The sequence below is a fragment of the Drosophila santomea genome, unplaced genomic scaffold, assembly GCF_016746245.2.
Source record: "Drosophila santomea strain STO CAGO 1482 unplaced genomic scaffold, Prin_Dsan_1.1 Segkk13_quiver_pilon_scaf, whole genome shotgun sequence".
Taxonomy (NCBI): Eukaryota; Metazoa; Arthropoda; class Insecta; order Diptera; family Drosophilidae; genus Drosophila; species Drosophila santomea.
The window spans coordinates 14090-30363 of record NW_025318946.1 but is presented as its reverse complement, the minus strand read 5'-3'; the positions used below and the strand labels follow the sequence as shown (position 1 = coordinate 30363).

At 42.2% G+C, this 16274-nt stretch overlaps 1 protein-coding gene across 1 annotated transcript; it reads left to right on the top strand.

Moving 5' to 3' along the window:
* Positions 1-2835: 2835 nt before the first annotated feature.
* Positions 2836-9282, top strand: LOC122756569 (glutamyl aminopeptidase-like). Its single transcript, XM_044006664.1, has 5 exons — positions 2836-2951; positions 4587-4770; positions 4824-5020; positions 5080-5394; positions 9042-9282. The coding sequence occupies exons 1-5, from the start codon at positions 2836-2838 to the stop codon at positions 9280-9282; spliced, it is 1053 nt and encodes a 350-aa protein (XP_043862599.1).
* Positions 9283-16274: the final 6992 nt, after the last annotated feature.

The window sequence follows — 16274 nt, the reverse complement described above, 5'->3', positions numbered from 1 at the left end:
TGTGTATTAATTTTGTTCATAGTTTTCATAGTTTTTGTACATGCCATTTATAACACAGCACATCACAACAGAACTCGAGACTGAGTCACGGTCGCAATATTATAACTTGATAATAACTTTATTCAGAATTCAGTTTAGTTTAGAGCGTCTGCTCCGTTCGAGTGATTTTATTTGAATAATTCGTAGCATGCTGTCATCGGGTGCAGCTAAACCGCACATGGTATGCTTAAGACTATGTACTCTATATTGTATGTGTATGCAGAAGGCATACATATGTATGTTATGTATGGCTTGACCACTTGGGCTGCTAAGTGCATGGTCAGCATTCTCACGCTCCGCGATCGGAGCGTAAGCGTTAGATCGTATTTCAAGAGCTGGAGTGCTTGTGTAATGCTTGGTGGTCTTTTTGCGTAGTTTGTATTAATTATTTATTATGACAAAGTGTCACAATGTATTTACTCTACATAGTCGAAGGGTAGATACACTACAATTGGCCGAGTGTCGTTTAGAGCTCAACCATACATATCCGGATGTATTTTTTACCCTACTGGAGTCGGAATTCGCAAGTCTCCGCATAACGGTGGACGAAAAAACGTTCCATCAAACTTTGAACGTAGTGCCAGCAGAGTACTTGGAGACCATCATCTACATTCTGCGAAATCCGCCGCCCAACCTGCCCAACTCAGTCCCAGTTCACACAGTTGCTTCGGTCGCTGGAGCTTGGAGACAGCAAGCCGTCTGTATTGCTGCGCAGCATGCGCGAACTGGCCAGGGACGGCATTGGCGAAGACGCCCTGAAAGCCATGTGGCTTGACGGTTGCCCGAGGGCTTGCGACTTGTAGTGGCGATGGCGCAAAGCGATCTTGACAATATCGCAATAATGGCTGACAGGTTCTGGGAGTTACAACCAGATTACAACCGATTACAACCCATAGCGCGTCAGCACGGCACGGATCTGTGGAGCAGCAATTGACGGAGTTGAGAGCGATGATAGCCGAGCTCGGAGGGCGCCCAGAACATCAGAGCCGTAGTCAAACCAGAAGCAACAGACCCGGCTCTCGTGGAAATAGCAGCAGTCGATCAAAGTCCAGTGGCGATCGCTTTTGTTTCTACCACAATCGGTTCGGTGAAAAAACGAGGAAATGCAGATCGCCTTGCAAGTGGCCAGCGGGAAACTAACCGCCACTTCGCAAGAGGCAGCATGTGAAGTGGGCGCGATCCAGTCCAGACGTCTGGCTAAGAGTGTGTTCGGAAAGACTGACGTAACATTTCTGGGACACTCTATCACGGCATCCGGTATATCCCCAACGGTCGAACGAGTGAATGCGATCAACGAGTACCCGAAGCTGACCAAGATATGGGAGTTGCACCGATTCATTGCCATGATCAGCTATTACCGCCGTTTCCTGCTGCCGCAAGCAGCCGTTGTTCAAGGCAATCTCCCAGCGCTCATCCCGGGCAACAAGAAGAATGACCAGTCGTTGATAATTTGGTCCGAGGACGCCGAAATGGCATTTTTGCGCTGCAAAACCAACTTGGCCAGCGCAGCACGGTTGGCGCACCCAATAGCCAACGCACCCCTTGCTCTCCATGCTGACGCCAGCAATTACGCGGTCGGAGCAGCGCTTCACCAGGTTAACGACAAACAACTGCAGCCCCTAAGTTTCAACTCTAAGCGCATGACGGAAACACAAAAGCGCTACAGTACGTACGATCGGGAGCTACTAGCGATTTTCCAAGCCGTCTAGTTCAATCGTTTCATTATCGAGGGACGCGACTGCACTATTTACACTGACCACAAGCCATTAATTTATGCGTTTCGACAGGATCACGAGAAAGAATCACCACGACAAGCGAGACAGTTGTCGTTTATCGCCGAATTCTGCACGAAAATCGAGCATAGTAGTGGTGCGTCCAATACTGTGGCAGACGCCCTATCCCGCATTGCTGGAATCGAACAAATCGACATGGACGAGTGCGCACGCCTACAAGAGGCGGACGACGAGCTGCAGCAGTTGTTAAGAGACATCGAGACGGGCAAATCTTCGTTGCGGTTGCGTAAACTCCAGCTGCCGAAAAACTTCAGCCTGGCTTAAATCTGATACTAACGAAATTCTGATAATATCCCACATTCCAAGAGACATAATCAAAAACACCATATTTTTCAACGAATTTAGTATTATTATTTGACCCTTTTACTCTACGAGTAACAGGTATAATTATTGTTAATTATTGAATTAACAAAATCATTAAAGCAAAACAAAATATTATGGTTGAAATTCCTTACTTGTATGAGATACTGTAGGCTAAAAATAAAATGTTAATAACTGAAATTCAAAATTTAATGCTTACCGTCACACTGGCTCAGGCCAATATCATAACCATGACATTTTTAATCACGATGATTTGAAGTCTGTACTAATTGATCACCCCACAGAAATCCCCGTTATAAGCCTAATAGAGGCATCTAATATTAGAGTCTTCCAGTCCGATAGTATAATCCATTTGATAATCCCAATTTTCCCTGTATCACACCAACACATCATTCTGCAACTAACGGAGAACATATTAGCGAAATGCAACAACGACGTCCTTACAGTCACCAATTGCGTACTAACAATTTACGCATCGTACTGTGTGAGGACCCCTTTTGGGCCTCTCACCCTATTGACAATAGGATTAGTTGGTAGGATTAGTGCTAGGATTAATTGGTAGAATTGGGCTTAGGATTAATTAGTAGGGTTAATGGGTAGGATTAGGATTTAGGGTTAATTGGCGGCAGAGGCAAAGCGACGCAACGCACGACATTATCGGCAGAGCCACCCGACGTAACGCATGACATTATCGGCAGAGCCCACAGCGGCAGAGCCAAAGCGACGCAACCGGCCGAGCCACCGGAGACACCTGAGACTGGCGGCCATCATGGAAAGGCTGGCCACCATCCCGGACGAGTAAAAGTGGGGTGAGCCGGGCCTCGGGCCGACCCCCCTGGCGGGTGAAATGTGTGTGTGTGTAGGGAAAACTAACCGCAATTATTTCTAGGAGTTAAGATATAAATAAAGTCCTGTGAATATATGACACCGAAAAACGGACAATTCAATCCTTTCTTCCCCAACTCTCCTTTCCTTCCCCCTCGAGCCCTGTTCGGAAGCGGCCCCGCGCATCGCAGCCGCTTTTCGGACGAGACTTCTTTCCTTTAGAATATTTCTTTAAATATTTCTGTGGAGGATCCTGGCCCGTAATTAGCATCCTTACAACTGTAAGCTGGCAAACCACGATTCTTGCGCTCGAGGCCTGCTTGCGGGGAGCACTATGCAAAACACAGGCCAGACAGTTAAGCCCCATCACATTGATAGACGACGGAGTAATAATAATCAATGAGTGCCCAGCTAAAGTCAGCACTGACGACGACGCCGAAATAGCTACCAACGGCTTACATCTGATTATGTTCGAGCAAGTGGCTTTCATAAACGGCAAAAAATACTCCAACCAACGTGAAGCCATAAGGCAAACACCTGGCATGACTGCATTCCCAATACTAAACATCATCGGCCACAATCCAAGCCTAGGCATGCCACTTCTTCAAAGGATTGATAACGAAAGCTTGGAGGTCATCCAAGGACTTAAGGAGGAAGTGAAAGCGGCTGGAACTACCGACATCTGGTTCCCGGTCGACGTGGGATCCAGCGTCCTCATTAGCTGCTCTATCCTACTCGTCTTGGTACTCTCGCGAAATGTGCGAGAGATACGACGTCGTTGACAAGTTCCAGATAACGAAGGACAGTCATATTTCGAAGGGGCGAGTTCATCAGTAAACTTAAGTCCACCCTACAGTTTTTATATGCAAATTCAGCGTAAACGCCTTTAGGGGTTGTGCCTGATCCCCATTGGTTACCGGTATGGTGAAATATGCTGTTTTTGCTACTGTCAGCACTTTGCTGGACGAGCGGTCGGCTTGCCGGCTGCGATTAGCTCTAGTACAGTTGGATAAGTTTAAGTTTTGCATTGACCACTGATTCAATAAAGAGCACAAGCTCATAAATTGAAACTCCGGCATCCCGCCGTATATCTTTTTATTATCACGCTATCTGAGTCTCTAGGCCAGAAGCCTTCGTAATCATCCTAATTCTACATTGTGATCTGCAACTTGCAATCCCCTGCAAAGATATTTGCGTGGGAAACCAAAACCCCCGTATAATCGCCAGGCCTGCCCTGCCATTTACGGACTGCTGCGTGGGACCTCCCAGAAGTCACCCAATTTGGCTAACCAACCTATAGGATCGTACTAATAGCATAATTTGTATATTGAATTATTACACATAATAATTAGAAACAACTGTTAGAAGCCACTGTTTTGCTGAGAAAATTTACGCAAATAATTAATACGTTTTTGTACCAACATTTTATACTATAAAATTGTATTTGGGAACGCCAATAGTTCTTAACGTCTTCAAAAGGAGTTTTGAATTGATATATTTTATTATGTGACTCTAATAATAATTTTATTGTTCGAGTCACATAATAAAATATAACCATAATAACTTTTTATAATAACAAGTTTTATTCATTTCTCTATATATTTTAAGGGCAAAACTACTTCATGACGCCTGGAACTTAGCTTATGCTGGTGAGCTAAATTTTGCCACTGCTCTTAATGTAACATTATTTTTGAAGTATGAACGTAATCTTATTGTTTGGAATCCAGTTTTCACATTTCTTGACCAAGTTGGTAAACGTCTCGAAAAATCGTCAATAAGTAGAAAGTTTGAGGTGAGCATAAAATAATTTAATTAAAAACCACATTCTTTACAACATATTTTCAGTTCTACATTATAGAACTTTTAGTTCCATTATATGACTATTTGGAAACTGCAAATGTAAACGATGACATAAATATAACTGAAATCCGAAAATTGACTACAGCGTTTTTATGTAAAGCTGGATATTTTCCGTGTTTTAAGGCAGCAAGAAGGGCCTTCAATTTGTGGGTCAACAGTTCTTATCCGAACTTTGAAAATCTGTAAGTGATTTAGAACTTATGATAAATAAAACATTTTTATTTTGAACTATTTATTTTAGGGACCATAACGAGTTCATGTGTCCAATGTTTAAGTGGGGCTCTATGAAGGAATGGATGTTTGGGCTCGATCGTGTGCGCGAGTTTCCTAAGTCCCGCCTTCAGAGTGATCGCACATTTTTATTAAAAATGCTAGCTGGATGTCCAGCGCAACAAGATAAAATTATTTTTCTACTTGAATTGGCCATTCTGAAAAATGTTTCTATTTTTTCGGATAACGACAAAATTTTAATTATCAGCATGGTTAGTTCTCGATCCATGGGATACACAACACTGTTTGATTTTCTGTCAAATAATTGGGATTCTATTTATCAGAAGTGAGTAATCCTTTTTTCTTCTCAAAGTATATAATATAATGTTTATTTTATTTAACGGCCCTTCCTAATTTTATCCTAAACAAATATTACACAATTTCATGGTGTAGTTAAAAATTAATAAGTCACGAATCACCTCAGGATAGAGTACGAAGGGGTATATTAAATATTATATTTTATTATGCTGTGGATGGCAACAAAAAAACAATTGCATCCCAAGACTATTCAATAATTGTTGGTTTCGTAGAAAGAAACCGATTCACTTTTTTTTCGGCATTCGATATACATTTTCAAAAATTTAAATTGGCAAGGCAATTATTTAAATAAAATCCAAACGTTTTGCATGTTCCAAACGGACGGTGTTTCATACATTTTAGAGAAACTATGTAGATATATATATGTTTATAGTTTATTGATAATTAATTTTATGTAGTAATACAACGAATAGTTGAAGTTCTTAGCTCGGCGAATGTTTATAAAAGCAGCTTGACAACAGCACTGGATAACGGCTTTAGATTACAGCTTTAGATTACGCCTTTAGATTACGGCTTTAGATTACAGCTTTAGATTACAGCTTTAGATTACGCCTTTAGATTACGGCTTTAGATTACAGCTTTAGATTACAGCTTTAGATTACGCCTTTATATTACGGCTTTAGATTACGGCTTTAGATTACAGCTTTAGGTTACTGCTTCTACTACGGCTCTACAGCTCTCGACTACGGCTTGTCTACTTTAGATCAGCTCGGTTTTTTTGTAGCAACCTCTTTACACGTTCTTATTTTCCGCTGGCTCTCGATCGACTCCTGGCTTATAGTGCTGCCAACTCTTGTCTCTCCAACCAATGCTGCAAATGATATCTACGCTTGTGGAGGTATAATTTCGACCTTCAAACTCGGCAGCCTTTTTGACGTCATAGCGACCACAGCGTTTCACTTTCACCACCTCGTAAGGACCAAGACAAGTATCAGCCAGTTTCCTACCAGCGACAAACTGCGACCGCTTAATAGCAACCAGATTCCCTTCCTTATAAGTGACCTCCTTCTTTCTCTTTTTGTCAAAATTGTGTTTGTAGACATTTTGGGCTTTTTGTATCTGCATTTGAGCTTCGTGACGCATTTTTCTCCTTTCTTAAAATCTTCCATTAGTTCTTGTTCTAGGACCATAGTTATCTTGTCTGTAATTTGGTCAGCTCTTGGTACCAAACATCATCTCGAATGGTGCTTTTTGTGTAGTCGTATGAACATGCGAGTTGATTGCTTTTTGGACTTCGGCAACGTACTTATACCATCTAGTTGTATCGTCTGCAGAAAGTTTACTAATGATGGACAGGATAACTCGGTTAACTCGCTCTATCTGACCGTTTCCTCTGGCCACTCCAGTTTTCGTCCATATGTGCTGAATCGCATTCTGGTTTACGAACTCCTCAAAAGCGTCTGAGGTATAAGCTGCTCCTCTATCCGTCCCGATCCGAAAAGGAAATCCAAAAACTTTAGACCATTCCTACAGCTTTTTGATAACTTCATCGGACCCTGTAGATTTTGTAGCGAACAGCATCACGAACTTCGAAAATCCATCGACCAATGCAAATATGTACTTATAAAGTTTTGCCGTAGAATCCATTGGGCCAAGGTGATCCAGATGCAGAGTCTGTAACGGTTGACCACCTTTGTCTATACAGTTCAGTTAACCCTCCTGCTTACCAATTTTCTTATTGGTCATTATGCACTTTATGCCTGTGCCACATTTCGTACCATGTGCGGGCTTTTATGATGGATACATCAGCGCCTGAGTCAACCAGACAATCGATCGCAACTTTATTGATGACAACAGATTTTAGGCGGTTCTTGTCCCGTACCACTCTTACGCTTTGCACAGCTTTTGGACAATTTCTCGACATGTGAACACTTTCGCCGCACTTTAGTTGCAGCTTGACAATCCTTCCTGAGATGATTTGTGCACACGCAATTAAAATAATACGCTGCTCTTCCTCCATATTCGGCTTTTTTCCCTGAGTCGGCTGTATGTTTATGAAGTGGTTCGCGTTCTTTCATCTGCTCGTAAATTGAATACTGACTCTGTAGTTCATCGTCTGTCTTGCAGCTGTACATGCTGTATTTGTATTCATTTTTATACCCGTTACTCGTAGAGTAAAAGGGTATACTAGATTCGTTGAAAAGTATGTAACAGGCAGAAGGAAGCGTTTCCGACCATATAAAGTATATATATTCTTGATCAGGATCAATAGCCGAGTCGATCTGGCCATGTCCGTCTGTCCGTCCGTCTGTCCGTCCGTCTGTCCGTCTGTCCGTCCGTATGAACGTCGAGATCTCAGGAACTACAAAAGCTAGAAAGTTGAGATTAAACATACAGAATCCAGAGACATAGAAGCAGCGCAAGTTTGTCGATTCAGGTTGCCACGGCCAAACATCGACATGTTTGATACTGCACAACAATTGCTATGAACACTCTTAGGAAATGTCAAATACTGGTAAAGATGCGCTATGTCAGTAGCTTTCAGCAGAGTATTTACTTTTGTGTGTGTGACTAAGAATAGTTGGCTAGCGTCATCTTTCGTAAAGCGCTACGAATTAATTCCAACTCCCAGTAGTTTGGTAATTCGATTTTTTTTTTTTTGTAGACCAAATTTTTAGATTTGGTTTTGTGTGGCTATTTAAATTATGTTAGTAATGCATTTCTATTGAAAGATAATACAGGGTTATACAATAGGGACGCTCGAACCTTGAAATTCATTGTGGTTTGAGTGACAGATGTCAAATGTTATATCAGTGTGTTATGCTCATTCCATCCACCCAAACCACCATGGCAGGTTACAGTGTCGAGAAGCACGTGCAAATCATAAAATTCTTTTATGAAAGTGGATCTTCAGGTCAAGCAACGTTCCGCGTTCATCTTCAGCGACGAGGCGCATTTTTGGATGAATGGCTATGTCTACAAGCAAAATTGCCGTATTTGGGACGAGACCAATCCACACGAGCTTCACCAATTGGCAATGCATCCGCAAAAAGTGACTTTTTGGTGCGGATTTTGGGCGGTTTAGGAGGATTTTGTTTTCGATAGGTATTTGCGCTGCCAGCTTTTTACATTACATTACATTATAATAGGCGTAGAAATAACATTAATATACCCGTTACTCGTAGAGTAAAAGGGTAAACTAGATTCGTTGAAAAGTATGTAATAGGCAGAAGTAAGCGTTTCCGACCATATAAGGTATATATATTCTTGATCAGGATCAATAGCCGAGTCGATCTGGCCATGTCCGTCTGTTCGTCTGTCTTTCCGTCCGTATGAACGCTGAGATCTCAGGAACTACAAAAGCTACAAAGTTAAGATAAAGCATACAGACTCCAGGGATATAGACGCAGATCAAGTTTGTCGATTTATGTTGCCACGCCCAATCTAACGCCTACAAACCGTCCAAAACTGCCACGCCACACTTTTGGGAAATATTTAGATATTTTTCATTTTATTATTAGCCTTGTGAATTTCTATCGATTTGCCAAACAAACTTTTTGCCATGCCCACTCTATCGCTCTCCTTCGCACTTTGACTAACGGGTATCAGATAGTCGGGGAACTCGACTATAGCGTTTTCTCTTGTTTTGTATTAAATATCGATTTTACTGTTAAGAAATCATAAGGAGATGGCTGCTGTCGACATGCTCTTACCGTTGGAAAACTCACTTTCAACAGAATCATCTATTGGCCACATACACAACTTCCTGACCGCTCTACAAATGATGAAGAATTGTGGCCTTAACTCAGCCACCCGAGGTACGTCATCCTTTCCTAGTGCAGGACCGACTACTCGAGCCAGTGGCCAATGCAACTGGAAGAAGATTCTTGTCCTTGACCAGCACCAAATCATCTAGAGGTTGACTTGTTGAGCGTCATTTGGAGCACTGTTGAAATAGGGTTAGATATTCCTTACGCCATCGAGCACAAAACATCTGCTGAGGTGTGTTACTTTCTATCATCTGTTTAAACGATTCTAGTTCAGAGCAGACAAGTCGGGCCCCCCAAGCGTCTCAGCAGGTCCGCAAATAATAAAATGTGTGGGAGCCAAAACAATCAAGATAGTCTGCGTTTTCTTAAACGATTGCGTAATTAACGATTGAAGAAATTTGACAGACGAGAGTACGCAGCTCCAGTACCTGTAAAAGCCCGAGATCAATCAAATAGTTCCTTCGGAAGGCTGCCAATGACATGTTCAATAAGCTGCGGCTTAGTCCTAAAGCATTTAACGCATTTGCACACAACTCTTGAGGCAATTTTTAAACCACCAATAGGCCAGAACTGCAAACGTAAATTTACCAGCTCGTGCAACTGTCGTTCATGGAAGCTCCGAAAGCTTGCATTAATAAATTGATTGTAGTATCCAGATATGGAATTACTTAGTAGCACGCTCTTTCGGAGCTCAATTAGTGGTCGTGTAATAACATAAGATGCCCGCCAGTATTTTGAAACTTGTGAAAGGAATGGCGGACCATAAAACCAAAGCTTAGATTGCATTACTTTATTAGGAGTTGCACCTCTGGAAAAAATATCAGCAGGTAGGCGACGAATATCAAAGTTAAAAGGTTCGTCCCTGATCCAAGACAAGGCCACTGATGATTCACTCTAGCAGAAATATTTTTAAACGATGCTTGCAATCTGCCCTACGGAATTCATAAGTTCAGTCAACAAAAGCTCCTGAAAACTCGAGTTTCGGCACCGTTAATGTTTTAAAGGGAGCTACTATAGAATTCGAGCACAGTAGATGACTAGTGGCCTCCACGGACATAGAAACAATGTAAACGGAAGCTACGTACGCTTCCATGTTGGGATTACAGAATCCATGAATTTCTACCCTTTGGGACCTAATCTGGGGAAGGTTAAACGGTTACCATTCAAAAATTGCTGGGAAAGGACAAAATCTTTGAAGTCTGTTGCATTTTGTTTATAACCACAGAAATTGGGTTGCCAACTGAAATTAAATCATCTACGTAAAAACTGTAACGAACTGTTTTGTTTTGTCTGCTCGCTACGGAATACGTGCGGCTAGCTCAGTAGAGTTTGTGCGTTTGTCCCACCAAATTTATAGAATAACGTGATCACCCGGTTACAGGTAATAACACTTGCAGTTTCGTTCTTGGATCTTTATTTGTGTTTGGACTTACAAAGAAATCTGATTATCCGGCCTTTGTGCTGGATGGATTGTCCACAGGCCTCGTTCCGCTGTCTCGCCGTTCCTGTCATCCTGAGTGGCGCGGACCTTCGTTGTTGGGCGCTCGTCGCTTGGGCTGAGAGTTGTTGTCTTACGCAGACTCACGGCAGCTAACGGCTGTGATCCCCAAGGCAAACGCCTGTGGAACAGCAACACGTCAACCCCACGTCTGGTTCGGACTGGTGGCGCCGGTATCACGCCTGTTTGGATCGCACGGACACACCTAGGCGATCGCCTGGTTCAAGTTCGCGGTCTCCTACAGAGTTCTCCGGGTCTACACCACAATCCCTGCCGCTTATCCTGTGCCCTCCTTAGTTTGGCTTCGCCTGTTGGGCGCTTCTGGGCTACTCGTGCTTCGTCGTACTGCCCCTTAGCTACCTGCGTCTCAATGCGGAGACCTTCTCGTCCCGAACGTCTTGTCGTAGCGATCTTGCTTCTTGTTGACTACCACGGCTGTAGATCCTCTGCTGACTTTGTTCTAACGTTGTTGACTCGTACACTTGTTCTTCTCGACTGTCTGTCCCGCTTCCAGCGTTCGGCCTGTTTATATAGGCCGCTTCTAATGGTTCATCCCTTTGGTCTCCAGTCTCCGGATCCAAAGTCCACGATTTTACCGTTGGCCCGGTCCAAAGTTCGATTTGTACCGTTATTTGCCATTGAACCTGCTGACTCTCCAAACTCTCTTTTCAGTAAGTCCGGAGTCTACACTCTCTCTACACACTCTCTCTAGAGTCTCCAAACTCTCTTTCTCCAACCCAGAGTCTCCAAACTCTCTTTCTCCGGGCTTCGCACTGCCGTTACTACGCTTTGCCTTGTTGCGTAACTGGCAACGGCTTTACGTAGGGCCTCCTTATGCGATCACCATCCGCATTTGTGCGGAACTTCAACGCCTCACAAAACCCTCTGGCAAAGCAGCCGATCCAATGGGATAAGTAAAGCCTTCTTCTTGAGCAAGCTGGTGCATTGTCCTCACTAACGAGAAGGAAGTTGTCTTGGTTCTATAATTGAATGTGTCCAACTTAAACACACTTAATTCCTCCTTAGGAAAGTCCATAAGATGCATTGCTAATAATTATCTAGAGCTATTATACGGACACACCGATACATTTTGCATATGAACGAAAATTCATTAAAATGACGAATAGCTTAGGTTGTATGACAGGTCCTGCTAGGAGCGCCGTATTAAGAGATCCATCCGATCTTCCAACAGCCGATCCTTCAAACAGAACGCGAAGCTTAGTCGTTGTACTATCCTCTTACAAAACACAATGATGCAGCAAGAAATACCTGCACGAAAAATGCTGCCCTAGTTTTCGCTCTTGTTAGTACTATCCTAAATTTGAGGACTTGCAATCTAATGACAAATGCACATGCCAAAAATCCATAGAATTTCTTTGCTTAGGGTATTTTTTCCATAGACGTAGTGTACTCCCAGCCAGTTTGTGTACCAACATCCAATCTTTGCAGCAGCATCCAAAGCGCGTGTGTGAGTTGGCCTTTTCCGAAAACTTCCGTAGTTTTTGCACCGACGACGAATCTACGTTCTTGATGCTAAGTATTTCCTTGGAAAACAAGACGGCTATTAAAATACCGTTTATTAAGTAAATCTAAAGTCACTGGATAGTTGGCCGTAGCTCTTCAACGTTGGATAACTCGGGGTCTTTGTCCATAATTTTATAAAAAGCGAACGAAGGCAACTTAAGCTCTGGAACACAGGAACGTTTAGCCATGACGTAAACTGTAAATTTGTTGTGACGCCATTTAGGCTGTTAGCTTGTTCATCTCTACGCTGTTGAAAACTCAAACAGAACTCAAGATGTAAAGCCATTTCATCAAATTCATCTCGGCGTTGGCTGCCGATTTCATTAAAATCGAGAGCTTCTAGCGAATCTTGATGCCGTCCATATGCAGTTTTAATTTGGTCAATCAGATGCAAGCGAAAATCTAAATCAATCAAATTGAGTAAACCAATTTTATCCACAATAACTTCACTGGCAATCACCTTAAGCCGATCAAAATAAGCTTCGGCGAGGTCAAACAGCGAAGAGAAGAGGCAAAGTAACAATTGTCAGTCTTCAAACCTTTATTCTGTAGGCGATAAAAACTGTTGTTGTTATTGTTGCACTTCAGGCCAGCAGATTCCTTTATCATCTGCCTGTTACATACTTTTCAACAAATCTAGTATACCCTTTTACTCTACGAGTAACGGGTATAACAACAAAATAAATTTTTACAGCATTAAATGAATTAATTATGACGCGGCGTTAAAACTAAAACTTCTTCCAGCAGTCAATAGTGCAATTTAATATAATAATAATAATACAACAAAAAGTGTTCGGATTCAGTAGTGGCGAAAGAACCAAATGGCAAATACTTTTCCAGCAGCATGATTTTATAAAACATTTGGATTTTTAGATCGCAATTTTTGCTTTAAACACCTATTTTATTTAATGAACTTGTGGAGATCTTGGGTTCGAACATCTGTTAGTGACGATTTGAAAAAAATTTTTTATTTTAGATCTGGCCTTGCCGGATCTATCTGTCACCAAGACAAAATCGGGCATCACATAAAATGGTTCCAGCTACCATTTTTCGGAAGATTAACGGAGGGAATAATTAAAATCGCGGATACTCGTACGGCACGTATTAATCACTTATTTAAATCGCGGGCTATGATGGATCTCGACAAAAAAAAGGGGCTATGGGACTATCGAACTAAGAACAAACAAGGACATAGCACTTCTTACGACAGCAGCTGTCGACGCTCACCCTACCATGCCCACCAAAGACCAGTTGACATAAATGGTGACCCCTACTAATATGCAACACTTTACACAACATAAACCCCTGACGACGCATCGGAACAGGTTCATAGATTTTAAAGAACGGATTACAATAAGTTTTAATACTAAACGTACTATTTTCAACTAAAGATAAACGATTTTTGATTGTGGGGCCCTAAATGTAAAGTTGATTTAATTTCTGTATAATTGTATAATTTCTAAAAATCTTTTTTTTTTTTTAAACAATAATTATTTTTCTACTTGGAGGGCATTTCAATTTTGGCGGACTTGAGTTCGGGTGAGGGAGGGTCTGGGTTTTATATTAGTTAACACTGTTAATGAGTAGATTTAAGTCGATATAAGTTCGGGGCTGTTACCCTATATTTTATATGCAAATTCAGCATAAACTCTGTAGGGGCCGTGTCTGGTTCTCATTGGTCTTCCCGGTATGGGGAGATATGCTGTTTTTGCTAGTGTCAGCACTTTGCTGGACGAGCGGTCGGCTTGCCGACCGCGAATAGCTTTTGTAAAATAGAATAAGTTTTCAGTTTGATTTGTATAACAATAAAGAGCAGTGGCTCATAAATCCTACTCCAGCTAAAGCTGCATTTGTTGAATTGGTTATCTAGCCTTAAGGGCAGGTAATAACGGAGAAAGTTCTCCCATCGTAAACTGAATCAGGAACGGCGCTGAGCAAAGGCCAGCGAACCACCCCTACCTAGCTGAGGAGACGACTACGTTGACGATTACGTCATCCCCGGAGGAGAAGATCTCCAGCACATACAGCCCTAGCAGAGCAGCCGATTGCATCGCCGCTGAACTACTCAACCCCTTTCCCCTTGGACTGCGGCGCGGGATAACCTAGGGCTACACCTAAAACATAATTGGCACCCAACTGAATAAGAATTCACGACCCCCAAAAATGTAAGTGGGCTGATCATATTTAATACAGCTTCAAGTACACAGGGAAAAAATAAACAAAAATCCTTACAAATTATTTACCAAAAATTTTAATATAACAATTTTTTTATTTGATAAAGTGCGATTTTAAATATGATTTAAAGATAAAGGCAAATTAATATCCGCCGTCTCAAAATAAATATTTTCAATAAAATTTATTTACGAAGTTTTAACGTATAAAATTCAAATAAAGTGTGACTGTAAATGTGACTCACAAATAAAGGCAAATTTATATCAGCCGTCTCTAAATGCACATTTTCAGACACCAAGCACCCGGTTATTAATATAAATATACCATATCCAAATTAATTTCTGTCGAATTAGAATATTTGGCCTCTCTACAACTTGTGTTCAGTGTTAACCAGTTAAGGGCTTGATGAGTTTTCCAGGCCCATATGGGGAAAATAAACGCGAATTAGAAAGTGATAGTGAAGAAGAGCTTGTCCGAGAGACCCGCAGATTGCAACTAGCACAGGCAGAGAAAAACACATACACCATGAACGCGTCCCAAGTTGAAGCGTTAGTTCAGGCCGCGTTGTATAATCAAGAACAGAGGCTTAAAGCCGAATTTACAGAGCAATTAAATGCCGTTAATCAACAGCTAAAAAATTTGCGTGTAGAAGCGCCGGAGGTAGAAACCTACCAGAGGGTAGCTGTAAAACCGGGAGCAACACCGTGTGATACACCTTTACACATTGTGAAGTCAATTCCAGATTTTACTGGTATACAGGATGAATACGTGGCATGGAGGCAATCGGCCACCGATGCTTTTGAATTGTTCAAAGATTATCCAGACAGTAGCGGACACTTCCAAGCTGTTACTATAATTAGAAACAAAATTAAAGGGCCAGCGTGCGCGCTGCTAGTTTCATATAACACAGTGCTTAATTTTAACGCCATTTTGGCTAGACTAGACTGCTCCTATGCAGACAAGACATCCTTGCGACTTTTACGACAGGGTCTTGAGTCGGTCCGTCAGGGTGACCAAACCCTAATGCAGTACTACGATGAGGTCGAACGAAAATTGACCCTCGTCACTAACAAAATTGTCATGACATATGACGATGAAAGAGCCACCTTGCTTAATACAGAGGTAAGGGCTGATGCCCTACACGTATTTATATCGGGTCTAAAAAAATCCCTTAGGGCTGTTGTATTTCCAGCACAGCCCAAAGACCTGCCAGCAGCACTGGCATTAGCAAGAGAAGCAGAGGCCAGTATCGAACGAAGTATGTTCGCGGCCACATACGCCAAGGCGTTGGAGCAGAGAACTCAAAATACTGACTTCCACAAGAGCCAACACCGCGCGCCTGAAAAACAAGCCAAAAATTTTGGTGCCGACCGCGGCCCAGAAAAAAACCCTAATTTTTTCAAAAAGCCAAACAAGAATCAAAATACCGATTCATGGCGCAAACAAGAGAACTGGGTATCCGATCTACCCAAACAGATTCAATCCCCAGAGCCAATGGACATAGATCCATCGTCTTCAAAGTTTAGGCATTCCACTAACTTTAGAAAGGGAAGCGATAAACATGCCCCTAAAAGACAAAACTCTTCTGAGAGAATGTCTGGTCAAAGGCCCCAGAGGGTTTTCAAGATTGAACAAGACGCTAACGCGGGGGAAGATGAGGATTATGAAAACGCGGCTGCAGCCGCTCTTAATGCAATCGAAGACGACAGTGACCCATTGGAGTCCAATGACCTCATTAATTTTTTAGAGGAAGGTCCCGCTTGCCTTTCATTGAAAGAAGGCTGGCGGGGAGAGTTTTAAGAATACTCATAGATACTGGAGCGGCAAAATGTTATGTAAAGCCCCTAAAGGAGCTGAAAAACACAACACTTGTCGACTCCCCATTCACTGTGAGTTCCATTCATGGCTCCAGTAAAGTGAAAAAAAAGTGCCTAATGCACATAT